The sequence below is a fragment of the Marmota monax genome, unplaced genomic scaffold (assembly GCF_021218885.2).
Source record: "Marmota monax isolate L192 unplaced genomic scaffold, Marmota_monax_Labrador192_F-V1.1 WCK01_AAM20220418_F8-fsc00038, whole genome shotgun sequence".
In the NCBI taxonomy this organism is placed as follows: domain Eukaryota; kingdom Metazoa; phylum Chordata; class Mammalia; order Rodentia; family Sciuridae; genus Marmota; species Marmota monax.
Window position 1 is genome coordinate 113781 of NW_026692498.1, and position 27787 is coordinate 141567.

The window sequence follows — 27787 nt, forward strand, 5'->3', positions numbered from 1 at the left end:
CTGCCCTGGAAACACAGAGCCTCCAGAAGGGAGACAGGTGCTGGGTGGGAGAGGGGGCTGAGGTCCCCTCAGGATGAATCCAGGAATAGGTGAGAACAGTGCTGTCCCCTGCCCAGAGAGGGAGACGCCCACACCCCAAGGTTTATTTTCCATGGTCATGTCAACACTTGCTGTTCCTTTGAGGGAAACAAAAAAGGAAGATGCCATTGTTTAAATACTAAAATTTATTTCATGCTCCAGACTTTCTCTAATTAAAAATAACCCTACTGCAAATACCAACATGCTAGAAGACCCGGTACATCACCAGGGCCCCGGGAGGGCTGCTAAGCTCTAGGCACTGTAAAAGCAAATCAGGTCTGAGATTCCAGTTGTCTGTCAGTTCAAGAAGGTCACCATCAGAAGAAAGCTTTTTGTATTAAGAGCTTCTACCGGTGAAGAACTGGACACAGCAAACAGGCCATGCAGTTCCTTTCCATCTGTGACTGGGTGTTCCTGAGTATAAACACCACCCTACCTGCAATACAGTCTGAGGGCAGCCTCAGATGTCCACTGTGTCTGCAGGTCACATGTCCTGGTTTGGCCAAATTTTGTGAACCTACCAAGATGTCTGCAAGCATATGGTCTCACTAGAAATGAGGTGTGAGTCTCTCCTGTTGCCATTGCTCATGCATGCGGCAACCATCACCCTCCTATCTGTCCCGTCCATCCAGCTAGAAGAGAAGAGAGGAGATCAATTAAGTGTATATACCCAGGCAGGCCAGCACATCTCAAGCCTGGGTTGAACACCTTGCTGAAAGCAAGCAAAATATTTCATGAAATGCGCTTTTCTCTGCAAAAAAATGAGGTCCCAGCAGGCTTGGCAGAACAAGGCAGATAAAAGGAGACCCATTCTGAGGATTTTAAAGTTCCCAGTTGAGGTGTACTGATGCTTACATGCTCAAAAACATTACTATCTGACTCCTTGGGTAGCAATTAAAAAATAAATCCCTGAAATCATGACCTATTTTTCATAACTTTCCGTGAAACCAAGAAATCACACAGATTAAGTCTTGTAGGGCCATTTCCAAAAATCAGTAAGGGCTATTAGTCTCCTTTTATATGGGAACGGGACTCAAACCAGGAAGAGGCTTCAGGACAAGCCTGTCAGGCTGACATGCCAGCTCTCCACTGCCCTGCAAGATGGCCAGGGGAGCACCTGCCTCAATGACATTTTTTGCTGAGTTCTCTGCTTCTTGAATGGAGTGGCCAGCGTGATTATAACAGTGGTGGTCTTTACTCCTATCTATAGTGAGATGAGAAATGGCACCAGCCTACATCAGCCCTCAGACCCAAACTGGAATGAATGGCCATAAATAATAGTGGTAATGATGTCTAATGTGTGTGGAAAGAGCAAGTGCTAAGTCTCATCCTTAACAAGTCTCAGACTGCAACCAGAGGCTGGGGCTTTTGCCAATGGAGGCAAGAAGAAGGTGCTTGCCCTTGGGCAGTGTCAGACCTGTCTGTAACCTTAAACCTGGGCTTTAAATGCTATTGACTCCTCTAGAAGTTACATGGTTTTCCTAGGAACCATCTAGAAAGCATCAACACTCTGGCTGTCTATCCTTGGAAGGCTATACGGATAACAACTCACATGGACCACTTCTTAAAAGCATCCCAGGTGGGGCTGAGGTTGTAGCCCAGAGGTAGAGCACCTGCCTAGCATGTGTGAGGCACTGGGTTCAATTCTCATCACTGTATATAAAAAAATAATAATAAAATAAAGGTTCATTGACAACTAAAAAAAAGTATTTTAAAAATCCCAGTTTGAGCACCATCCCACAGAAAGGGCAGAGAACTTCAGCTTCTTAAAGTCTTTATACATGGGTCATCTCAGTCATCCCAAGCCTCAGAGGGGAATATGGCTGCTTTGTTTTAGGAAGGAAAGGCAACAGACTAGAATGACCGGAACTACCATCCCTCCTTAGCCACCATTAGCTCTGAGGCCTCAGGAGCATGTACTTGGCATCATTTGTTCCTCTCAATGGAGGTGGTGGACCCAGGTTAGTGCCCAGTATAAGACCAACAGTAGCTTTGTGGTCTGTACCTTCCCAGTCTCCCGCTGGACAAGGTCCTGCATTTCTTCTGTCCAGCCCAGAAGTTCCACCAGCCTTTCTACACTGTGAATCACATCCCCCAGCAGAGCCACATCCCTTCTGCGAGGTCGCCAAGTAAAGGGTCCCACCAAGTCCCGGTTGATGAGCAGCCGGGGCACTGAGCTCCCCACAGCCTCAGACAAGCTGGCAAAAGGCTCCACCTGAAAAATAACCCAAACATGAGGAGCACAGTATCCATCCCACAAGCCCATCAAGTCACAACACCATGGCCATGAGACCTAGAGGGACAGGAGAGATCACCATGCATCAAGCTCAAGCAGCCTCCTATGCTTGATCTGGATGGTCCTGTCCTCCCAGGCCTCCCTCACCTCTTGCTATCCCCACCTTCCTCCTTCCTGCCAACTGTGTGGTGGGCATCTTCCTTCCACCTGTCCACCTCTCTACTCGCCCTGCTGCAACACTGTCCTGCAAATCTTCTCATCTGGCAGGAGAGGCCTGGAGCTGAGTTACGATCCCTCCTCAGTCTTCACCATCTGACTCTAGAGAGACGTAAACCATGCCATCCAGCTTCTGCATCTGGTTCTCAAATGGAATTCAATCTCAAGAGTAACAACATAAAAAATAGATAAATAAATAAATGGTAACAAGGGTGGTTTAGTATCTAGGAGGGAAATGCTCAATTCCTGCCTTTCATTGGGAAGGTTTCAAATGAATTAAAGATTTAAATGTAAACAAAAGCAGTTCATGAAGAAAATTGAGGATCTATAGGTAAGGATGGGAAAGGACTTTTTAGGAATGGTAACTGAAGTAAGATAAGACAAATGAAAATGACAGACTGTATAAATGCTATCACAGTAGTATCTCCATAAAGCCACTATGTAGAAAAATATTAAACTCATCATCGTAAACAAACTGCAATATATACAACATGACAATTTATACTTCTACTTGCTAATTTAAAAACATGTAATTTAGGAACTTATTTATTTTGCTAATTTATAACCCAGTGAAAGATGGGCAAGAGATAGAGGAACTGCACTATTACAGAAGTGCAAGACCTCTTTTAACTGATCAGACTGGCAAAAAATTAAAGATAGGAAATTTTAGTATTGGTGAGGATATGTGCATATGGCCCCTTGCACCCTGTTAAGGCACTGTATTGGTACTTCCTGGAAACTGAGTCTTGAATATGCATCAACATTTACCCTTTAGAAATATTTCTGTGACTGTAAAAATGTATACACTTGGATATTCACTATAGGCACTTTCACTATAAAATTATATATGGATATGTTTCAGAATTCAGAATATTTAAGATTCTGAAAAAAGATCTTATGGTTTATGTACCATATATTGTGTCATAGCTCAAGAAGATCCAAAGCAGTGCTCCATAAGCCAACACATCAATATTTCTTCACATAGCAGACAAGGAAAAGCCTGTGCCTTCCGCTGGAGGATCCAGCTCACACTGGCACGCACTGGCAGGCTAGCTTCAGCTGGAACCTTGCCCTCCCAGGGCAGCTGCAGCACCTACCACACAGCCCCACGTGCTCACACCAACATGGACATAGCCAGTCAAAGAGCGGGATGTACAGCACTGTACAGAACAGCAGCACACGAGGACAGACCAAAACACACACAGTTGGGATGGAAATACAGCTCAGTTGGTAGAGTGCTTGCCTTGCAAGCACAAGGCCCTGGGTTCAATCCCTGGCACCACAAAACAAACAAACAAAAAACACTAACAGTTGTTGATGGGATTAAAGATGACACTTGGCTTTTTATACCTTTATATAATGTATGGATAGTGCTTTTATAACCAGAAAAAAAAAAACACACACACAACTATTTTCATTTTGCTTCAAATAGAAAGATGGCTAGTGGCCCCAGTGTGCACACCTTACAGCTGGCTCAGCCCATATGCCAACTACCATGGCTCCCACAGCCCAGTCTTTGGCACCTCTGAGTGGCTTTCCTATGTCCATCCTCCATCCCAGCTCACATCTGTTTGCACCTCAGGCTCTCCTGTCCATTCACTCCAAACCCCAGCTCCTACCTCAGTCTCTGCTAGACTCCACCCCCATGCATACATCTCCTGAGGATCCTCAAACCTGCCTACCAAAAAATACAAGCCATAACCCTGAAGCCCTGTGGGAGTCCAGGCTCTCCCACAACTCCCATTCTGGCCTGCCTTCTGCCTTCACATCCAGACTCCAAGGGCTCCTGATGGCTTTACCTGTCTATCTGCCAGTGCCAGCCAATCACCACCTGCAAGAGCCTCTGCTGGGTCTGTCCCCTGTGCCAATTCACAGCAAAGCAGCCACAGGAATCATCCTGTGCAACAACCCTGCCAGATCCCTCAGCTGACACCTTCACAAGCAACCAGGCCACTCCTCCAACCTTCCTGCCTCACCTGGTATTTTTCCCATTGCACATAACAAGCTGCAGAATTTCCTCAATTTATGCTGTGACTGTCCACAGGGCTGGGACAGGGCCTGGTTCAGCAGGTAGCAACAGTGATGCCCACAGCATACACTGGGCCTCTGGCCACTGGGGAGCCACTGGTGGTGTACCCAGTCAGGCACTAGCTTAGTTCATAGTCTCATTTCTTGCTCCACATCTTTTAGAAATTTCTTATCATTCAAACTGAGATGGAGGACAGTTTCTTGGATGTGTCTAGCAGGCATCTCCCAGGCACCTCACCACAGGTATACAGAACCCAATGCAGCATCCTCACTCCCAACTGCCCCAACCAACAAAACCCTGATGCAGGCTGAGCCAGGAGCCTCTCCATCTCAGGCCACAGTCCTCCCACCCTGCAGGTGCCCATCCCTCTGCCATCTTCAGGACTGGCATCATCCCTCACTGTACCCTGACCAGCCACACCCCACCTGCCCCTTCCATCCCTTGGAATCCCCACACCACATGCCCTCCCATTCTCCCCATCCTCTCACACAGCTACTCCCCAGGCCTACAACATTAGCTGGATCCCCTGGGCTGACCCCTCTGCACCGACCTCCTCCCTATCCTCCAGCCCATGCCCCCAAAGCCCCTTCACAAACCTCCAGGGAGGTGCCTAGGATGAGCAGCAGATCTGCCATGGGGAAATCAACCACATGAAGCAAGAACCTCTGGGGTAGTGGCTCCCCAAAGAACACAATATCAGGCTTCACAATGCCAGTGCAGACTGGGCAGCAGGGCACCCTGTCGGCCATCACGTCGGCCTGGGGACACAGAAAGAAGGCAGGACCAAGGAAGATGCCTTTTAGGAGGGAATAAACTCAAGAAATTTCAAACAAGCACAGAAATTGAGAATAGTGCAACAGACCCCAAGTGCCCAGTTTTAGCAATTACCAACAGTTTTTATGTAATCCTCCAAAATGTTGGAGTGGTCTGGCATATATACACAATGGAATATTACTCAGCGATAAAAGAGAATAAAATCATGGCATTTGCAGGTAAATGGATGGAGTTAGAAAAGATAATGCTAAGCGAAGTTAGCCAATCCCCCCCCCAAAAAAAAAAAACAAATGCCAAATGCTTTCTCTGATATAAGAAGGCTGATTCATAGTGGGGTAGGAAGAGGGAGCATGGGAGGAATAGACGAACTCTAGATAGGGCACAGGGGTGGGAGGGGAAGGCAGGAGGCATAAGGTTAAAAATGATGGTGGAATGTTATGGACATTATTATCCAAAGTACATGTATGAAGACAAGAATTGGTGTGAATATACTTTGTATACAAAAATCGTGAAAAATTGTGCTCTATATGTGTAATAAGAATTGTAATGCATTCCGCTGTCACATATAAATAATAAAGAAATAAGTACATAAATAAATAAATACAAACCCTGGACCTCACCTGGTTTCATCCACAAATCCCCTCACAGGCTGAATGTCTCATCCTGCTCTGCACCTGAGCTGCCGCCAAGAAAACACCTGGTGGACCCCAGGCCTTGGACAGTGCTCTGTGGGCATCTGCCCCACAATGGGAAGGCAGTAGGATGCTTAGCCCTGGTCAGAGCTGAAGTGACCAAGGCCGACCGCAGCCCTGCAGGTGTCAGGCTTCCTGCACTGGCCCCCAGGACACCTCCCAGAGGGCCTGGGACCCCTTCCATGCCTTTCTACACACACATATATATTGGGGTTCCATAAAGAAACATGCGGGGGTTGGGGAGGTTGGGATGCTGACAGCACTGTGGCTCGTCTGAAGTTTACAACACCTACCAGAGCTTCTCTCCCTCTTACAGAAAGGCTTCATCTGGTCTCTGTTACCTGCAGTACTATGGTTCTCAAGTCTGTGGTTTCCGCCCACACCTCCTTCCTGCGCCTCCTTGGACTCGGGCCCAGGACATCTTCCTAGACCCCTCCATCTCCACCTCCAAACAGCCCTGCCTCCTGTAGCTATCTCATTCTGTTCACTGTGTCTGCTCGACCCAAGGCTTCCCTATCTCCTACCCACATTACCCACCTCCCCATAGTAGGCTCCTGACCCAAGAAATGCAACCTGCTGCCCACCTAATCTAAGATGCGAACCTTTCACATCCCTTTCCTGCTTTAAAATTCTTCAGTATCTATCCAGTGCTAATGTACATGCTTTAATCCCAGCGACTCAAGAGGCTGAGATAGGAGGATCGCCAGGTCAAGGCCATCCTCAGCAACTTAGCATGACCATCTTAAAATAAAGATATAAAAGGGCTGGTGGGTGTGGCTCATTGGTCAAGCACCTCTGGGTTTAATCCCTAGTAACCCCTCACACACAAAAAAAGAAAACACCCTGGCCTGCCACACTCCAGTTCTCCTCTGCCAGGAAGGGCCCCAGTCACTCTCTTCCCATAGCTGTGCAAGAGCTTATTCCTGCACCTGGCTCTCCGTTTGTTTTTGCATCCACAGCATCCCCCCCAAATGCCTGGCACTTAGTAGACTAAACTGATGAAGAAACCAGTCATTCAATGGATGTGTTGATGAAAAGATTAAACATGCACCTACAGTTTCCACTATGTGCTAGACTCCCATTTCCTGATTTTAAAACTTACCACTGGGCTGGGGCTGTGGTTCAGTGGTAGAGCGCTTGTCTCATAAGCATGAGGCACTGGGTTCAATCCTCAGCACCACATAAAAATAAATAAAATTAAGATATTGTGTCCATCTACCACTAAAAAAAAATATTAAAAAAAAAAAAACTTACCACAAAGTTACAGTAACCAATACAGTGTGGTACTGGCCTAAGGATGTACAAATATACCAATGGAATAGAACTGAGAATTCAAAAATAATCCACACATTTATGGGCAACTAGTTTTCAACAAGAGTGAAAACCATTCAATGGGGAAAGACAGTCTCTTCAACAAATGGTGCTAAACAACCTCACACTATCTATAAAAATTAACTCAAAATGGATCAAAGACCTAAATGTAAGAGCTAAAAACCAGAAAACAGGCAAAACTTCATGAACTTGGAACTAGCAATATTTGTTTTAGATACAACATCAAAAGCATGCACAAAAAAGAAAAATAGATAAACTAGAATCCACTAAAATTAAAAATATTTGAATAGCTGTGCATGGTGACACATGCCTGTAATCCCAGCATCTTGGGAGGCTGAGGCAGGAGGATGAAGTTCAAAACTAGCCTCAGCAATTTAGTGAGACCCTAAGCAACTCAGTGAGACCTTGTCTCAAAATAAAAAATAAAAAAGGCTGAGGATGTGGCTCAGTGGTTAAGCACCCTTGGGTTCAATCCCTGGTGCCAAGAAAAAAAAAAAAACAACCAAAACATTAGTATATTGTAAGATATTACCAAGAAAGGGAAAAAGACAACCAACCCATATACTTGCAAATCATGTATCTGATAAGGATCTAGTTTCTAGAACATAAAAAGAACTCTTACAACCCAAAATAAAACAACAAATTCCACAAAAGCACAGGTGCTGTGGAGAAGAGTATGGCAGTTCCTCCAACAGTTACCCAGAGTTCACATGGCACTCAGCAGTTGCACTCCTGGGTGAAAACCAGGAACCTGAGCGAGACAGCATGTGAAAGTGTTCACACAGCATGGGATTTATCTTCTACTTATTTACTGTTGCCGAGGTGAGATCCAGTAACAGACAGCTGCCTCTTCAAGTGCATGGTTCACCTGCACTTCGTACTTTCGCTGAGCTGCTGTGCTCATATTCCCCACTCTACCCTATTCTCTAAGGAATCCTAAGAGGTCTAACACAGGTATCACTGTTGCTTCATGCTCAATAGTGAAAATAAACCTAACACTCTACAGTTAATACGAAGACCAAAAAGAGCAGGCAGAACTGCAGACACTGACAAAAAACATGTGTGCTCATGTATGCACATCTCTCTAAAGCCCTAGAACAGTTAGGTACAGTGGTACACGCCTGTAATCCAGCAATTCAGGAGGCTGAGGCAGGAGGAAGGCAAGTTCAAAGCCAGCCCCAGCAATTTAGTGAGGTCCTAAGCAACTTAGTGAAACCCTATCTCAAAATTTAAAAATAAAATGAAGTCCTAGGACATTATATACTGTTATGATTTTCCCCCCAAAGCTCATGTGTGAGACAATGCAAGAATGCTCAGGGGTAAATGATTAGATTATTATAAGAGGTGTGAGCTAATCTGCAGATTAAACCATTAATATGGGTTAACTGGGTGGTAAACTAGGCAGGTAGGGTGTGGCTGGAAGAGGTAGATCACTTCAGTCATGCCTTAGGGGTTTATATATTGCCCTTTCTGCTTCCTGGTTGTCAAGTCCTGAGCTGTTTTCCTCCACCATGCTCTTCTACCATGATGATCTGCCTCACCTGGTCCCAGAGCTATGGAGTTAGCCAACCATGGACCCACTCTTTAAAATCATAAGCCAAAATAAACTTTTCCTTCTGTGTTGTTGCTGTCAAGTCCTTTGGTTACAATAACAAGAAAGTTAACTAAAACATACACCAAATTGTTAAAGGTGGGCAGTAGGAACTAGTTGAAAGGAGATTCATTCTGTGCTGTCTTAGTTGTTTATAAGCATGTATTATTTTTCTAAATTAAAAGTAAAGAAAAGGGCAAGTGAAGTGGAGCACACCTGTAATCCCAATGACTTGGGAGGCTGAGGCAGAAAGATCACAAATTCAAAGCCAGCCTCAGCAAATGAGCGAGTCCCTAAGCATCTTAGTGAGACCTCTCACTAAGCACCCTTGGGCTAAATCCCTGGTACCAAAAGAAAGAAAAAATATGTTCATGCTATTATACCACTTTTCCAGATCACCTCCACTCCCATGAATTGCAGAAGAGAGAGACTATCAGTGGAACAACTCACCCAGAAGTCCTCCCCGGGGCAGGATCTTCGGCAGACTGTGCAGGTGGCTGAAGCAAAGGTCCCATGAGCTTCAACTAGCTTCGCGGTGGGGATGCCAGACACTGAAATCCAACCAAAGCAAGCGTTGCAGCCTTGGGCTGGCATGAGCACCAAGTCAGAAGCATGACTTTTGGATGTGGCGGCATCCTGGAAGGGATCTCAGCCCTCAGGAAAGCCTGGTGTCCCTGCCTATATTGCCAATAGTGATTCTCCACCAACAGAGTAAGGCACAGGGGCTCCCAGCTGGAGCCAAGCCACATTTAAACAAAGCCTTCACTGGGCACAGTGGCACACGCCTGTAATCCCAGCGGCTCGGGAGGCTGAGTCAGGAGGATTATGAGTTCAAAGCCAGCCTCAGCAATTTAGCAAGGCCCTAAGTACTCAGTGAGACCATGTCTCTAAATAAAATGCAATAAAAAGGGCTGGGGATGTGGTTCAGTGATTAAGTGACCCTGAGTTCAATCCCTGGAACCAAAAAAAAAAAAAAAAAAAAAATTCAGTACAAAGGCCTGGGGTATTATTGCTCAGTGGTAAAACACTGGGCTAGCATGCATAAGGTCATGGGTTCCATCCCCAATACCAAAACGAAACAAACTCAGAACAAAATCCATCGGATATAAATTCAGATAAAATTATGTCTGATATTGCTGGGCACAGTGGTGCATTCCTATGATCCCAATGACTTAGGATGTTGAGGCGGGAGTTTCACAAGTTCAAAACCAGCCTCGGAACTTAGAAAGACCCTCAAAATTTAGCAGGACCTTATCCCAAAATAAAAAAGAAAAGGGACTGAGGATGTAGCTCAATGGTAGAGTACCCCTGATATTCTACAAAACAAACTAATATATATGTGTGTATGCGTGTGTGTTTCTAATATCTAGCAATACTCACCCTATTCTAGAGACATCAAGTAAAAATGAGGGTATAGATACATTTCCAGAAATTTGCTTGGTGAAAAAATAGACAAAAAGTAATGCCTTAGGAATTTCTCTGTTCCTGGTATCAAGGCCCAGGCAAAAGGCCAGTCAGTGTAGACAATGACAATGAATGATTTGGTGTGGCTGATTCTAAAGGAAATAAAATGCTAATACCTCCAGAGTACTTTCCCTCCTCCAACCTGTTGCCAAAGTTACCTGCCTCCAGGGAACTGTTCCTCCCAGCAAGGAGCTGTCAATTGCCGGAAAAGGCTCAGGGCAAGGAACACGTGAGCGGAGCGGAGTGGAGCTTCACCCATGGGGCTGTGGCAAGACACACCCATGCAAGAGACACCTACCCTCGCACCCAGGAAGGGTGGGGAAAGCTCTGCCACATTTCTGCAACTAAGCGCCTCAGCACCCAACTGGGGAGTGTGACTCAGTCACGGGTAAGGTTGGTCTCCCACAGTTAATAAATACCCACTGGATATTGCCCTTCCTGCCTGTACCCCTGGGCAGCTCGGTACCTGCTACTGGATCACTCCACCTTTTGATCAGGTAAGCAAGATGGGAGAAGGGGGCATGAAAACAAAGGAAATCTAAAATCTTTAGAAGAGGCAGGACACCCTCACTCCTTGGGTACCAGCTTTGGACACCCTCTCTACAGAGGAGCTCCCATCTCTCCTATCCTTTAAATAAAACTTTTTATTCTTGCCTCAGTGTTTCTCAGGTGTTCAATCTTCCACCTGCAGGTGCTTCCTACATCCCCATCACTGTCCTAACTGCAGTGCTGAAACTCATGGCCAGGCGGCTCCCACCTTCCCACAAGGCCAGCTCTCCTGACCCTCGGGAGCAAAGCCTCCACAGTGTAGCCGCTGCTGCCTCTGTGAGTCCAAGCCAGAGATTTCATCTCACATGAAACAGCTCCTGAGCAAGGAGATACCTCTTGGGATCAGGCACCTTGCTGCTGGCTCACTGACTGCCCTGCAGCTGCCCCCACTACACCTAACCCAGGTCCCCCCAGATGCTTCCCTGAGATGCATGGCCTGACCTGTCCCCTCTTGTGAATCACTGCTGTCCTGACCCAGACAACACTGAGGGGCCATTAGTGGTTCGAGAGAGTACCAGTTATTTTTTACAGTCTGTATCTTCTAGAGATACTCATTGATTTCCTTCTAGATTGTTTCTAGATAAAATTTACAATGTGATGGATTTGCTTGAAAACATCCTGGAGGTGAGAAAGAAGGTGGGGAAACAGACAAACAAGGACTGGGCCATGTGTCAGATATGGAAACTGAGTGGGAGGACAGAGGATTTCTTATACTTTTTATTTCTGTATGTTCCACAGATTTCTTCTTCCCCTCCCCCCCGCATTGGGGATTGAACCCAGGGGCCCTGACCAATGAACCACACCCCAAGCCCTTTTTTTTTTTTTTTTTTGAGACAGAGTTTCACTAAGTTGCTTAAGGCCTCACTAAGTTGCTGAAGCTGACTTTGAATTTGCAATACTGTCTCAAGTTTCTTGAACTGCTGGGATTACAGACCTAACCACCATGCCCAGCTCCGTGTATTTCTTAAAACAGAAAAAAATGAAATAAATATTCATACCAGATTAGCAAAACAATGTCAACTTAAGTTCTGTCCAAAACTCACAACTCTGCAGGAAGACAGGCCCACAGGGAGGTCCCAACAGAGGTCTAGTTGGCTCAAAACAGCACCAAAAATGAAGTATTGGCAATGGCCGGAGCCCCACCTGGAAACAGGCACAGATGTGACGTGGAGAGGAAACAGAGGCTCACCTCTCTCAAGTCCATCGATGTTCTGTGTGTAGAGACGCAGAAGCAGTCCCTTGTCATGAAGCAACCGGAGAAAGTAGTGAGTGGCATTGGGCCTATAGTTTCCAGGGTACAGCTCCTTGGCTAAAGTGAAAAAGGGCTTGGGGTTGTGGAAAAAAAATTCCAGTTCAAAAATGGCTTCGGGGTATGGGATGTTGTACTGCTGGAGGTTGCTATAGAGGCCGCTCCCTGGAGATCTGCAGAGTGAGAAGGAAGAGGTTCTGAGCCCACCAGGAGAGGGTGGGGAAGCCTCGGCAAGGGTTACCGTGGTACCTGAAATCTGGAATGCCGCTGGGTGTGCTGATGCCAGCCCCCACCATGACCACCACCTTCTGACAGGCTCGCACCCGGATCAGCTCAGCGATGTCCTGCAGGGACAGTTTCTCTTTCTCACTGTTGCCTCCACTTCCAAAGATGCCTGAAGCACCCACAGACAGTGAGATGGCCCTTCGTCCACTTGTAATACTGAGAGCAAATGCAGAATAGAAAGACAACCAGCTTCACACTAGCAAGAACGAGCACACTCTACCCTTCCCACCGTCAAAAAGGTCATGCACATCACTTCAGTCTCCCCAAAACAACCAACTTTCTCACCATGGATGACCACTGGCTAAAACAGAAAGCAGTCACAAATCAGAAATCAAGACTATTTGGCAGCAAAAACTTTCAGTTAATAGGCACTGTGTAATCAGGAAAGCATCATTTGTGAGTGCAGCTATCAAAGCAGTGCTAAGAACAGAAGTCCTCATAGAAACTCAAGCCAGGCCAAAAGTATTCTTTGTGAAGGCTCTGGGGCACATGTTCCACAGAGCTACACACCTTAAGGTACATGGAAAGTGATGAAAATACAGTGAGTTTAAAGTAATTCTCAGGTTTTGCATCAAAATATTATTGGGATAAAAGCTGGTCTCTCTAAAGACTATTCCAGAAAGAAACATCCATGCCCTGACAGGGGTTCAGAGTGCTGCACAGAGTTCATCTTTAATGTCTGCAGACGGGGGCAGCTCAGATTAGCAGCTAAAATTACACAATCAGGCAAGGCAGAAGGTATACTGCAGCTCAGGGTTCTCATTGCAAAGCTCTAGAAAGTTCTTAAGTCACCTCCAGAAGCCAAGAGCCAAGATTGGGAGTATGGAATGGTCTTCCATAGTAAAGGGCACAAAACACACAGAAAAACAAGTCACAGGCTTCAATGAGGCCACAGGACTTTGTAAATGACTCTACATCTGAGCAGACAAGAAAACAAAGCAATACAAATGACACAGAGCCTGTAGCAGCACCTGAAGGTCAGGGCAAGACGCACTGCAGCTGCAGAAACCCTGGAGGCCTCCTGAGACAACAGTCTTGGCTTCTAGAGCCTTCTGGACAACTCACCAAGAATCTAAAATCTAGTGGCAAAAGAAATTCCCAACTGCAAGTCTGGGCAAATAGTCTGCTTCTCATAGGAAGCCCTACAGCTTCTGTGTTAAAACCCATGGTGGCAAAGGTTGGTTTAATGGCAGCCAGTCTTGCAGATAATGTCTGTAATAAGAACTGGCTCTACAGAAGCAAGTGTCTGTCCTGGTACCTGCTCTATCCCCAGCACCAGAATAGGGCCTGTACAGAACAAGAGCTCAGTAACGTTATCCTTGATGAAAATCTCTTTATTAACCTTTCAATATGTATCACATGAATTTACCATTATTTACTTGAATATCCCCCCATTACAAAGCACCTAAGTTTATATCGTAACAACTACGGACCTTAAGATTTTTCCATAGGTAAGCTCAATTTCCCATGTAAGGATCAGAGTGCCTGCCTAGCATGTGCAGGGCCCTGGGATGGATTGAGTGGCATTCCAAAAAGGGCAGTTACTGGGTGTAGTCACCTACACGGCAGTTTTAAGTGCACGACCTTACGCAAAGAAGGCCATGAAAACGTTGCATGCGTATACTTTTAGACCTAAAGTCCCAATACTAGGAATTTGTCCAAAAAACAAGGTACCAGCCAAGTAATTCGGCACAGCGTCATTTGTAAAAGCTACAGATTAGACACTGGTTCAACACGTGAATGATCAAAGCAGTTATGAAATATCCACGTGAAGGACTTCCACAGACCAGTATAAGGGCCGAACTGCCGCGGACGGAACCACCAGACGCGCGGTCAAGAACGCAAGCGGCCCTGCGCGCGACCCGGGGCCCCGGAGGCGCACCTGCCTGGCTCCCGCAGGCCGCGAGCACAGACGCTATCCGCCCCGGCACACACCGGCCGCCAGGCGCGGGACTGTGGGGCCCGCGCGGGGCCAGGCCGCCCACCTCCCGGGCCCCACAATCTGAGAGAGGCCAGCCACCGCCGGCCCCACAGCGCCATGATGTTCCTTCCGCAGGCGTCCGCAGGTCACGTGCCCGCGCCCCGCCCCGAGCGCCATCCCGGTGAGCTCCGGCCCCGCGAGCTCGAGTCCCGCCCCGTGCCGAGCGCCTAGCTGTGCGCCGGAGCCCCACCGCGCACACGACCCGTGCGAGTTCTTGTCATGGCCCAAGTCCCATCCCCGTGACGCGCTTCCCTGTCCCTGCGAGCTCCTGCCCCACCCAAAGAGACAACCCCGTGTGAGCTCATCCCCCGCCCCAGCCCCATCCCCGTGAGCTCGTTCCCCGCCTAGAGCACCCTCCTCCTGAGCTCCCGCTCCTCCTCCACTCCAAGATTCATGCCCGCCCTGCCCCTGCGCGCTAGGGTGGAGGTGGACGGAGGGTGGGGTTGTTTCCCGGGTCTGCTGGGCTCTGGCCTCTGGCCCTAGCCGCGACAAGACATTCAGCCGCCACGGAGATGATAACTCATCCTTGTCCCCGCCAGACACTCCCAGGAAGGTGCCAGTACCATCCGCACGGCCAGTCGGGGCCGGTTGGCCGCTGGCGCCCGTTCTCTTTAATGTCTCAAGAGCAAGGCCTGGTGCCGGAAGCCGGGACAGACCCAGGAGAGAATTTTGCCCCAAACGCGTCAGAGCGTGGTTACCCTGGCGACAGTGCGCCGCTGGAGCCAGCAGCGACGCTCCTGGCACGCCCCGCGCCCCCCGGGCCGGAAGTGAGTGAGCACTTCCGGCCGCCATCCCCGCGGCCCTGACACCTCGGCGCTCTCCCTGTCCCGGCTTCTTCCTGCCATCATGAAGGATGTACCGGGCTTCTTACAGCAGAGCCAGAGCTCCGGGCCCGGCCAGGCAGCCGTGTGGCACCGTCTGGAGGAGCTCTACACGAAGAAGTGAGCACCGAAACGAGGGGCCAGGGCCTGTCCGAGACAGGCTGTGGGCGCTCGGACCCGAGGCGGGGAGGCCCGAGGAAGCGGGACGTGTGGGGAGAGTGGACGGGCTGTGCCAGGGAAGGTCGGTGCAGTCCTGAGGGTGGCGGCCTGGGACGAAGAGGGACGGCAGCCCACCAGGACTAAGGGCCAGAGCTGTAGGGGTCTGGGATCTAGGGTTCACTGCTTTCCTGCCCTCGGCGCTGTGACTGGGGCTTCTGAACTCTCCCTTCTTCTGGTGTCACGACAGGGGTTCGGTGCTGGCCTGTGCTTTTGCTCTTGATTCAGTCACAAGCACACTTTCAGAGCCAGAGTGCCACCCTTGTGGGGAAACAGCTCTTGGAGACTTGCATTTAGCCAAGCCATAGTGTGAGTGAATCCTCAGTTAGTTTTCTTATGGTCTGAAACCAATGAGCCGAGGTTTTCCTTTGATTCTACAGCTGATCACACAGGGTGCAACCACTGCCGCTCTCCCATTGTTTCTACTTTCTATAATATTTCACCCTGGGCTTTGTGCCTCCAGAGAGCTCAGAGTTTGAATTCCTTCAGAAACAGGGTGAACTTCAGAACAATTTTCTGTTGCTAAGCACCAACCTCTATTTAGATGAGTAGAGTAAATCGTTACTTTTGGCCTAGACCTTGCTCATAGGGAAACACATCTGCTGTAGGAACCTTCCTGATGGATATTTAGCATAGAATCTTTCACAGCATGTCTTGTTTGTTATTAATGGTGTTGGGCATTGAACTTAGGGTTTCACACATGCCAGGCAAGGGCTCTGCCACTGAGCCACATCCCAGCCCATGCACAGCATGTTTTGATGCTGTTCAGTAGCCTGCTAATAGCAGTTTTTTGGAGAAAAGTATTAGTATTTGGCAAAAAATTGCTTTGTGGGTGGTATTTGTATTTATATATATTTATATTTTTTAGTTGTTGAACCTTTATTTTATTCATTTATTTATATGTGGTGCTGAGAATCAAACCCACTGCCTTACACATGCTGAGCAAGTGCTTTACCACTGAGCCACAACCCCAGCCCAAAGTACTTTTTATTTTTTAAAGCATTTTATCTGTACTGTTAAATATTGGCCTTTTTTTTTTTTTTTTAAGAAATGTGTCAATGTCCTGCAAGTATATTATTAGCTTATTTCTTCCTTCATGTCCCATTCATGAATGAGGAAATTGAAACTTGGTTTCCTCAACTTCTTTGAGATACCCACCTAATGAATAAGAGAGACTAGATTTCAGTTTAGCTGTCTGATTCCAAAACTCTTGTTTCCAGTTGAACCTCCTGATTTTTTTGAAGTAGTCTAAACAGAAATTCTCTGTTTCATAGCTGGGAAACCTGTGTTTTAGAGTAAGTCAGCTCTATGTGACATAAACATTGAGTGAAAAGAACTGAGGTCTATTACCATATGTACTAGCGTTCTTCTGTGCAGTCAGGACTGGTCAGCTTTGTTATCTGCTGGAACACTGAGGTTCCAGAGGTCTCAACTGGTTGATTATCTGAAGGGCCTTGTGTTTTCCAGGTTATGGCATCAGCTGACACTTCAGGTGCTTGATTTTGTGCAGGATCCATGCTTTGCCCAAGGAGATGGTCTCATTAAAGTAAGTGATTTGTGTCATATGAATATTATAAGAATATACTCAAGGACTTTTCACAATAATAGATGATAATGATAATGAACTACACATATTCAGAAATAACTTTGTCTCCAGGAATGTTGTGAGGAGTTTGCATATTTATTCCTACTCTTCACATCAATGTTGAAAGACAAGTAGTATTCTTATCTCCTTTTCTTTTTTATTGTGGAAGCAGGCATAAGGGGTTAAGTAATTTTCCATAGGTCACAGCTAATAAGCCACAGAAGAGCATTCAGTTTCTAAAATTCTAAACCAGGGCTGGTGTAGCCCAATGCATGAAGTATGTGCTTTCCATCCCCAGCACCACCAAACCAAAAAAAAAAAAGGAAGAAGCAGCAGCAGCAGGCACAATGGCATACGCCTGTAAACTCAGGAGGATAAGATCAAAAAAGATCCTGAATTCAAGGCCAGCCTGGGCAACACAGCAAGACCCTGTCTCAAAAAGTAAATAAATTTCAAAAAAATAAACAGAATTCTAGCGCAAAATACTGTCTTATAGTGTGCCCTGGTAAAAAAGAAATTTTTTAATTGCCGCTTTTGGAAAACTTTCTCAAAAATGGAAAATAAAAACCAGTTAGGGGACACAGTAGGAAACAGAAGAGAGATATTGCAGTAGGTCATTTTCTAGGTAACCCCTTTACTCCTCTCCCTCACCCGTGTCTGACTCTGCTTACACAGACATCTGTCCTGAGTAATGTAGAAGGCAGGGCACCTTTTGTACGTTAGTTGAGAATGGGTAGTTGGAGGGGGGACTGCACAATATCATGCTGCCTCAATAATAGAGCACTTTTAGAATTTTTTCAACAGGAGGAATAAAGAGGATACACACTATTCCTAGCCCTCTTCAGATCCCTAACAAATCCCCATGGGTGTGTTCACACATGAAGCCTCCTCTTTGAGGTCTTTCCTGACAGCTTACTCTTTGATGACTTTCTCTGATTTTGAGTTAGATATTGTTATATTATAGCTAGCTTATAATTATAGCTTATTTCTCCTGAATATGTTACTTTATAGTGCACATAGTAAAGGTTACCACCTACCTTATCATCATTTTTTTCTTTTTTTTTTTAGTTGTAAGTGGACACAATGCCTTTATTTTTATTTATTTTTATGTGGTGCTGAGGATCGAACCCAGTGCCTCACCCGCCCCAGGCAAGCGCTCTACCATTGAGCCACAACCCCAGCCCCACTATCAATTTTTATACCCATCAATTTGACATTTTTCTACCCAAGGAATTTTCAGTTATCTGTGAGCCTGAAGATTTTGCTGAGCATTTCATCTTCTGAATCATGTGGAAAATGAAAAAAGAGCTGGGAGTGCTTGTACTTGTCTGTAATTCCAGCAGCTCCAGAGGCTGAAATAGGAGGATCATACGTTTGAAGCCTGCCTTAGCAACTTAACTGAGACCCTATCTTCAAAATAAAAAGGACTAGGGATATAGCTTAGTGGTAAAGTGCACCTGCATTAAATCCCCAATCCAAAAAACAAGTCCTAAGACAGATCTCAATACTTGCACTCTATGATTTTACATTATAAAGACATATAGTTCATAATTATTGCTATGCTTTGCTTTCTTATCTTTTTTGTTATTTTTCTTTTTAGTTATGCATGACAGGTGGATGTATTTTGACATACGCATACATGGAGTATTACTTCCCACTTGAGTGGTTATACATGATTTGGAGTTAAACTGGTTGTGTTTTCATGTATGAACATAGGAAAGTTATATCCAATTCATTCTATTGAATTTCCCATTCCCATCCCTCTCCCGTTACTTTCTTATCTTTAAATCACTTTTACACACATGACAAAGAATTTGTTCAACCTCAGGTAATGTGACATTCAGGTCAACAGACTTGTTTTCTTTTTTCATGGATAAAATAGTCCTCAAAAATTGTTCAGAACCAGCCCACATAATTGTAACATGAATGGTGTTCATGAATTTTTAGTCACCAGAAGAAATTTTGAGTTCCTGGACTTGGTAGACTTCTTTGTTTAAATAACTCCAAAAATTATTAGAGGTGTTAGAAAATTAAAACAGTGACAACTGGGCTTCAAGGAATGAAGAGGTGGATGTTTGGTGTGGAAGAGAACATTCCAGATAGGAACAAATTACACCGTGTTTCAAGACTACTTCTGAAGGACACAGAGTGGGAGGCACTGAAGACTGGCCTCTGTCCTAAATTTTTAATGTAAATGAGGATGATGTCTTTGAAATTGTTCCTGTAGTACACGGGTTACTTTGTTTAGCTGGATGTGTTCCAGATGTAAATATCTAACTGCCACAGGGACATTTCCATCTTTCTCCCTGCATATCCAACAGGAAGTTCAGGTTCTTCTTATCCAAACTGAAGCTTCCTTCTCCCTACTTGGCCCACACCGGGCATTCCCTTTTCCTGCTTCTCTGGTCACTAGCCCAGGGGACACTTCTCTGACCAGCTGACGTCTGATCAAGTCTGATTCAACTTACTGACAAACGTCTCTCAGACCCTTTATCCACCCTCACAGCTGTTGCTCCCCTCTCTGCCCTGAACTGGTATCACTTGTCATCTTCCTTGCAGTCCTCTCTGTCCTCAGTCCTGCTTCCCTCCCTGGTTCAACCTTGCCTTTAGAACCGAGACCAATCCTCAGTGCCTCCCACTCTGTGTCCTTCAGAAGTACTCTTGAAACTCGGTGTAATTTGTTCCTATCTGGAATGTTCTCTGCCTCACCAAACATCCACCTCTGCAACTGCTCTTCATTCCTTGAAGCCCAATTGTCACCATGTGGGAATAGCCTTTGGATCCTCACATTTGGCTGACCTTCTTTTATGCCTTTTTCCATTTCTCTTAAACTCATGTTATTGTCATTGATTCATTCTCCACTATCCCAGGAGACCCCTGAAAGCTCAGGATTTACCTCATTCTGTGTCTGCAGGCCTAGCCAGGGTTTGAGGATGTAACCCAGTGTATGTGAGTGGCTACGAAATTTAGTAATGAGACATAACTAGCCTATAGCCTTTTAAAATCTGAAAGAACTCTGTTCTATTGGATTAGTGGACATTCCAGGTGGACAGTTTTTTGTACTTGGAGTACCTTGGAGAAAGAATATAGGAATTGGTCTTTAGAACAGTGTCCTCATTTCCAAAGCCAGAAGGAAACCCTGGTGGTGGGTTTTGTTTTGTTTTGTTTTTAATAATACATTGGTAGTCATGTATATGAGCTTAAGTTCTAAGGTGGGTGTCCTGCCATCAGCAAACATGTACGCAGCACTTATTCTGTGAGTAAGTACATGTGGTGAGCATTGTGGTTTGGAAACCCAAAACTTAATAAGAATGGTGTTTAGAGTCTGATTTTGCCCAATGAAAGACATCCTGTACTTACTCTCCACGATTGGTTCCACAGCTTTATGAAAACTTCATCAGTGAATTTGAACACAGGTAAACTCTTTTTGTCACTTTTTTACTTTGCAAATGAGTCCACTGATACTCCTGGACACTCAGAAATGGGGTATTTTATATTTTAGGGTGAACCCTTTGTCCCTGGTAGAAATAATTCTTCATGTGGTGAGACAAATGACTGGTAAGCCTCGCTTTATTTCATAATGGAGTAGATTCAAATGGTAAAGTTCCTTCAACTATAATTTAATTGAAGTATAATCGGATAGACAGTATCAAGCCCTAAAGACTGTCCTGCCTAAATGTGTCTCAGCTGCTAGAAACATACTATTGATGATCTTCTGACTTAGTTCTTTTTCTTCTAGATCCTAATGTGGCTCTTACATTTCTGGAAAAGACCCGTGAGAAGGTGAATGTGGGATCTGAACAGTACTTTCTGGACTATTTGTGACTCACAGTTTGTGTCCATATTCTTAGAAAGCGTTTGTCTTCCAGCTTGTGGGTTGGGTTACTGCACAGGTAGGGCTCGCCTTGTGGTTGGTTAGCTGTCCTGGTTTTTGAGACTCCACTGTGCTTCAACATCTTCAGGTGAAAAGCAGCGATGAGGCAGTGATCCTGTGTAAAACAGCAATCGGAGCTTTGAAGTTAAACATTGGGGACCTGCAGGTCACCAAGGTGAGATTCTGTAAGAGATGTCTCTGACTTAAGAATGTCTACTTAAAAATGCTTTTGAGGTTACAGAAAAGTTGGGAAAGTAGCACCGAAAGCTCTCATGCCTTTGGCCCAATTCCCCACTGCTTTTTACTGCCTTTGCCTCATCTTTCTGTGAGTGCATGCATACTTTTTCCAAATCATTTACAAGTAAGTTGCTGATATGATGCTCCTACTCGTCATCAAAAGAGCACTCCCTGTGCCCCTATTTGTCCCTCTTCTCAGGACTCCCAGGGCCTCAGCTGGGTTCACTATGACCAACGGCAGCATCCCCGCCACTGCAGGTCATGTGCTGCTCCCCCATTCTCTCTCTGCCCCCTAGATTGTTGTTGAAGTCTCCTGTCTGGATTTATGCCTTTCTTATTTTCACTTTTATGCAATTTGGAGGACAAGTGTCAATAAGAGTGGCAGCAAAAACCACACATGTGGTTAGTCCACCTTATTTAACCAGAGCCTGGGTGTATTTTTTGTTTTGTTTTGGTAATGATAACATTAAAGAAAATTTAGCAATAATAATTAAAGTGTTCATGTTCTCATTGTTCTCATTGCTTCCCAGTCCTAGCCCATATGCATACTTGTTACACTTTGTTCTAAAGCACTTAAGACACACCAGAAGCTATAGAGAACTGTAAGGAATACTGTAATGGGCACTCTCCTGCCCCAGCCAGCTCAGGACTAAAGCAGCACATATGCTCCTCCCCAACCTGACACTTTCAGTCCTGCTACTTCATCCTCTCTTAGTGGGTAGATGAGTGTCACTGAGTCAGAGTTCAGTCACTGTGTTGATACATGTAACCAGTTCATTGTCTAAGAGTTTCACAACATACATATCTGGTCTCCTGTGAAGGGATTGGTTACTGATGGCTTATCAGCCATTCCATTCATGCCTTTACTTCTGTAAAATTGCCTCTGTCTTTTGTCCATTTTTCTATTGTGTTCTACCAACCAATTTGTAAGAGTTCTTTATATTTCCCTGGTCATAATTCCTGTGGGATTACGCATGCTATAATTGTCTTTTCCTAGTAATAAGTTGTCTTTGGGGTGTCATGGTAACTGAGACAGGAGAAAAGGCAAGTTCTGGGAAACGTAGTAAGACCATGTCTCAAGACATATAGGATTTGGGGGGTAATTCAGTGGTAGAAGCACTTACCTAGGCCTGTGTTCAGTCCTCAGTACTACCAAAGAAAAATACACACATACAATAAATATATATGAATATTTATATATCACCTATGTACTTTTTGCTGTGTTTTGTATAAATTGAAGGTTTACATTTCTCCATGTTTGCCTTGGTGGCTAGTGCTTTTCATTTTTATATGACATTAAAAATCTTTAAAGTCAGAAGACAACTTTACTACTTGTGTGTAGGAAACAATTGAAGATGTTGAAGAAATGCTCAACAACCTGCCTGGTGTGACATCAGTTCACAGTCGTTTCTACGATCTCTCAAGTAAATACTATCAAACAATCGGAAACCATGCATCCTACTACAAAGATGCCCTGCGGTTTCTGGGCTGTGTCGATATCAAGGATCTGCCAGGTACGTGGCCTCTATGGTTCATGTCACACTGGAGCACGTTCTCATGTAGCAGCTGTAAGATGGCAGGGAAGCTTGCCCACATGGATTCATCCCTTTGGGAAGAATAGGTGGAAAGATTTCTTTATGCTTTAGTTTCCACATCATATTTGCCTGCAGCATTTAATTCAGATGACAAGGCTGGTTCCTCCCAACCCCTGTGCTCCTCCTCCTCCTCCAAGTGTGTTGTTGTCCAAGTCAGAAATCTTATAGGAAGTACAGCAGTGTAAGTACTTCCTCATCCCCTGCAGGATGACGACTACCTCAACTCCCTGACGCTGAGACCCTTGTTCTGAAATTGAATCTCAGATCCATGGGAATGAATTATAGTCGTTAAAGGGACTGAGTGTGGAAATAAGTAACCAGAGAATTTAGAAAGACAACTTTTACATAATTTAGATGTTTCCCACATTGTATAGAAACCACCACTTCTTAAATGCGTTGATGAAGTTTTGATTGTTGTATCTCAAAGTGTATTGAAGAAGCAACTAATGCAGTCAAGAGGTATAGGACTGGGCTGCATGGGGCAGCAAGCAAATGAATCATAGTTTGGAGGAGAGGGGCTGCCTGACTGGGATGTGAGACAGTGGAGTGGCAGTGTGACTCCACAGCAGGCGAAGTGTTGGAGGAACTCATTACTTCAGGAGGTTGTACACACTGAAGAGCAAAGAGATGCATATATTTAGGGGAAAAGTAATAAATGAACATTCTTTCCACAAAACTTGTAATTGTGATCCCTGATGTAATCAGGTCAGTCCAGCACTTTAGAAGAATCAACCATACGAATGCTTTGTGAGGTTACCATTACCAAGAATGGCTTCTTTACTTTTTGTTATATGTGCTTTTTAATGCCGAACTGGACTAGTGTTTGTTGACTTGGGTTTGTTGCCATAGTGTCTGAGCAGCAGGAGAGAGCCTTCACACTGGGACTTGCAGGACTTCTTGGAGAGGGGGTTTTTAACTTTGGAGAGCTCGTAAGTTGATCCAGGCACTGATTCCTTGGCATGGGTTGGGAAGGGGCGCAGGGAGGAACTGGCCTTCTACCACCTGTACTGTCTGTCCCCACAGCTCATGCACCCTGTGCTGGAGTCCCTGAGGAGCACAGACCGGCAGTGGCTGATCGACACTCTCTATGCCTTTAACAGTGGTGATGTAGACAGGTTCCAGACTCTGAAGACTGCCTGGGGCCAGCAGGTGGGTCCATAGGCTTCTGGCCCTGCTTGTTGTCTCACATGCCCACTGTCCAAGAGTGTTGGGCTAGCATCTTCCCCACACACTGCAGGCACCCAGGCGACCCTGGGCATGGAGGAACCGTGGCAGGCCTGGCCTCACACAGAACAAGGCGTCTCATGGGCAGTGACTGCACTAAGGAAAGGTAGAGGGTGTGTGGGGGAACAGAACACAATACACTTTTCATCTCTGCTGAGTGGAGTGGGTGTCAGAACCCTCCCAGCAGAAGTGCTGTGCTCTTTGTGACCATGGGGTGGGTGGAAAGACATAGGAAGAACTGAGCACTTTGCTGACAGATTAAGTGTGAGCAGACAGGTGATGGAGTAGGAGGAGGTGTGGTGGTGGGGAGAAGAGCTCTAGGAGTGGGCATCTAGGTGGTAGGGATGGGCTCTGGGTGGTAGGGACTCTAATGTTAGACGCAGGTATTACTAAAATGTTAACTGTCATGGGAATCATAGTTGTCTTGTTTTTGTACTTTTCTGAAACTTTAAATTTTCGCAAAGTTTACAACAACTTACACCAGTTGTATGCAATGGGGTAGGGTTGTTAAGGTGCTATGAAGAGGCAGAAGCGTCAGGCCTGGCTGTTCCTGGTGACACATCACTGTCTCAGCAAAAAATGTACCACTCAGAAAGGGAGCCATAGCCAGGCATGGTGGGCTGAGGCAGGGGGATCACTTGAGCCCAGGTCTTTGAGACCAGCCTGGGCAACATAACAAGAACTTCTCTTTAAAAAAGTGAGGAGGGAGGAAGCTGGCTAGCCATAGCAATTTAGAAGAAAAGATACTCAGAGGTGCACGCTCCCTGTGCCTGTCCAGTTCCTGTGCCAGGGTGTGAGCTGCCACTCATGTGGTTTAAGCCACCTGTCCACTCTCCCTGGCTGGCTTCACCTTCGCTTCACCTCTGTGGAGAGCCCACACACTGCATGGGTATTGCAGAAAGTGTTCTCGGTTCCTTGCAAGCCAGTCTTTCATTATAAATTGATCACTTGCTCTTTGATCTGTGTGAACTCCAAGACTCGGGGTTCTCCTCAGACTGCACTTGCACTGTGCTCATAAGCAGGCAGTGCTACCAGGGCTGCCCAGGATAAGTCCTTTGTCCTCTACTAGCAGTGCCTTGTGCCACGAGTCTTGAAAGGCCTTCTAGTGTTGTAACATCAGTACATAACTCTTACAGATCACTTCTCTAGAGAAACAGCCTATCAGTCAGTCTTAGATTTCATAAGAAAGGGAGACTTCAGGTCACTTGACTGTTAATGAGCCTCAGCAGTCTGCAGTGTACATGTTTGGATCTTCCCCGCAGCTTTTTTCCATCCACCGTGTAGAAAGAAAAAAATTGAGAACCCAGGTAAGGTCACTTGGTGAGCACAGACATGAGAGTCAGCTCCTCTTTCTGTGCTTCACAGCCTGACTTAGCAGCCAATGAGGCACAGCTTCTGAGGAAGATCCAGCTCTTGTGCCTGATGGAGGTAAGTGGCACCAAAGCCACTGTTGTGCTTCAAGACCTCGGTCAGTGAGCAGTGAGTCTCCCATCTCCTGTGTGGTGTTTCTTCCTCATTGCCCCACTCCTCGTCTTCCCATAGCTGGGACAACCCCTCAGACAGGTCTCCCCTTCTGGGTAGTCTGAGCTGAAAGAGCTGCCCCTTCCTCCTGATGATATGGCACATCCTCTCGGGTCTAGTGCTTGTCTGTCCTTCCCCACCAGAACGTGAACTTCCTCAGGAGATGGAGGTTCTGTTTTTGGTTCCCCACAGTGTCCCCTGGTCTTGGGATACATGATGGCTTCAATTACCTGTTCAAGAAATAAGTAGTGGCTATTGTTGAAAATTCCTGCAAAGCTTATTTTCACCTTTAACCTTATTATTAAGCGCTGAAAGTTTGTTCCTAGTAGTAAGACATATGACACATTAAGAAAATTTTATTGTATGGGGTACTCAGAAGATGATCTGTGTTTTTAAAATGTATGTACCTATCAGATCCTATCAGATCTCAGCCCATTTTTGTTTGGAAAAACAATTTTAAGTAGTTAATCAGCTTTTTTTTTTTTTTTTCAGATGACTTTCACACGACCTGCCAACCACAGACAGCTCACTTTTGAAGAAATTGCCAAAAATGCTAAAATCACAGTGAATGAGGTACAGTTCTTAGGCTTGGGGTATCACAGCAGCAGAGCTGCCACCTGTCAGAGCAGGGCACTGGGTATCTGACAGGAGCCCTCCCACACAGGTGGAGCTGCTGGTGATGAAGGCACTCTCGGTGGGGCTGGTGAGGGGCAGCATAGACGAGGTGGACAAGCGAGTGCACATGACCTGGGTGCAACCCCGCGTGCTGGATTTGCAGCAGGTGAAGCCACTGAGCCCCTGGTTTGCCTTTGTTGGGTTGGGTTATGTCTGTGCTGTCTTGGTTTTATGGGGACGGAAGTCACTTAGGAAGAAGGCGTCACGGTACACGTGGTTTGGGGAATGGATTATTGCTGTGGGGACTGAAGCCTTTTCTTAGAACCCAGTTGATGCAAGCCTAGGGTCTGACTCTACACTTAGAAGCTTATTGTGACAACGGTGTTGGTTGTATTGATAAAGCCTTTTAATCTTAAAAAAGTCTTTTAATCTTAAAATTGGTGCTCTGATCAAACATGTTCCTGGTTTCATGATCTGAGCACAAATCCATCTTATTCATATTTGCTGGAAGTTTAATCCTGTGGATTTCCTCTTTTCTTGCCTGTTTTCTTTAATGCAAGTTTTTAAAATATTCTTGTGATAAGAATTGACCTGGGTGATCCCATTGCACACCCCCACCTCAGCTCTGATACCCTCAGTTCTGCCCCAAGAATGAGTTAGAGGTTAGACCTGCCCCATTTGGCCTGTGGGTCCTGCATATCTTAATGCTCATGTGGCCCTGATTTGCCCTCAGATCAAGGGAATGAAGGACCGCCTGGAATTCTGGTGCACAGATGTGAAGAGCATGGAGATGCTAGTGGAGCACCAGGCCCATGACATCCTCACCTAGCACCCTGGTGCCCTGTGGCCCCACCTCACCTGGGAGGCACTTCTGTGGCCCTGAAGCTGGCAGCAAAGATCTGCATTGAATTGGGGTGTGGATTTGGATCCTGTTGGGAATAGGGACTACTCACTGTAAAAATGGTGGACTGTCATTTATGGGAGCCCAGCCACAGGGGAAGGCTCTTAGGTGGGGGTGTCTTAACCTGCAGTGGGGTAGGGGTCTCCAGGCCTCAGGAGGGAGGGCAAAAGTGAGTGGGAAAGCTCTCAAGTCTGCAAACACCCCAAGGTGGGTCTCTGTCCCATCCACCCATGTGTGCATTTTTTCCAGTGCGTTCAGGATGTTTCTGTAATAAACGCCTTCACTTTACCCTGCTTATGCTTCTTGGTCTTGCCTTCCAGGACAAGCCTGAGCAGAAACTAGGGAGGGCTTGGTGGGGATGTGGTCTTGGCTCCCGTCCTGCCCCATACAGGGGACTGGGGCAGAGCCTTGCTCTTGGCTACCAAGCAAGTAAGTTCTCTTTGTCATCGGGAGAGACACAAGGGTGTCCATTCCCTCCTCAAGCCCACTCAGGATTCCTCTCAGACATAGGTTTCCACACCAGTGCCACCTTTCCTCACTGGTAGCCGGCCACTTCTGTACCCCAGCATGCCCCATTGTTGACATTGAGCCAGCTCCCAGACAGTCCAGTGTTGGGTGTCTGCAGGAGTCTCCCTGCAGTGCCCGGGCTGGACATGGGTACATAGAAGAGTCAGTGTGAACAGAAGGTAGAAGAAGGAGTTTAATGTGCTTTTCTAGGACTG

At 46.1% G+C, this 27787-nt stretch overlaps 2 protein-coding genes across 4 annotated transcripts; one reads left to right on the plus strand and one right to left on the minus strand.

Annotated features, from left to right (window-relative positions):
• Positions 1–206: 206 nt before the first annotated feature.
• Positions 207–15193, minus strand: Sirt3 (sirtuin 3). 3 transcript variants are annotated; one of them, XM_046444665.2, is made up of 7 exons: positions 15040–15193; positions 12460–12651; positions 12151–12383; positions 9399–9499; positions 5156–5317; positions 2084–2293; positions 207–710 (listed from the first exon to the last, which is right to left on the minus strand). In XM_046444665.2, exons 2-7 carry the CDS (start codon positions 12504–12506, stop codon positions 690–692), a joined length of 774 nt encoding a protein of 257 aa, XP_046300621.1. In that variant the 5' UTR covers positions 12507–12651; positions 15040–15193; the 3' UTR covers positions 207–689. The 3 variants fall into 3 exon arrangements, with proteins under 3 accessions (XP_046300621.1, XP_046300619.1, XP_046300620.1); XM_046444663.2 differs by lacking the exon at positions 15040–15193 and adding an exon at positions 14378–14562; XM_046444664.2 differs by lacking the exons at positions 5156–5317; positions 15040–15193 and adding an exon at positions 14378–14564.
• A 47-nt stretch (positions 15194–15240) lies between these two features.
• Positions 15241–27358, plus strand: Psmd13 (proteasome 26S subunit, non-ATPase 13). The gene is made up of 13 exons (XM_046444662.2): positions 15241–15417; positions 16981–17059; positions 20480–20514; positions 20601–20656; positions 20838–20881; positions 21061–21147; positions 22552–22723; positions 23654–23733; positions 23828–23953; positions 25394–25456; positions 26042–26122; positions 26214–26330; positions 26898–27358. The coding sequence occupies exons 1-13, from the start codon at positions 15323–15325 to the stop codon at positions 26991–26993; spliced, it is 1131 nt and encodes a 376-aa protein (XP_046300618.1). The 5' UTR covers positions 15241–15322; the 3' UTR covers positions 26994–27358.
• Positions 27359–27787: the final 429 nt, after the last annotated feature.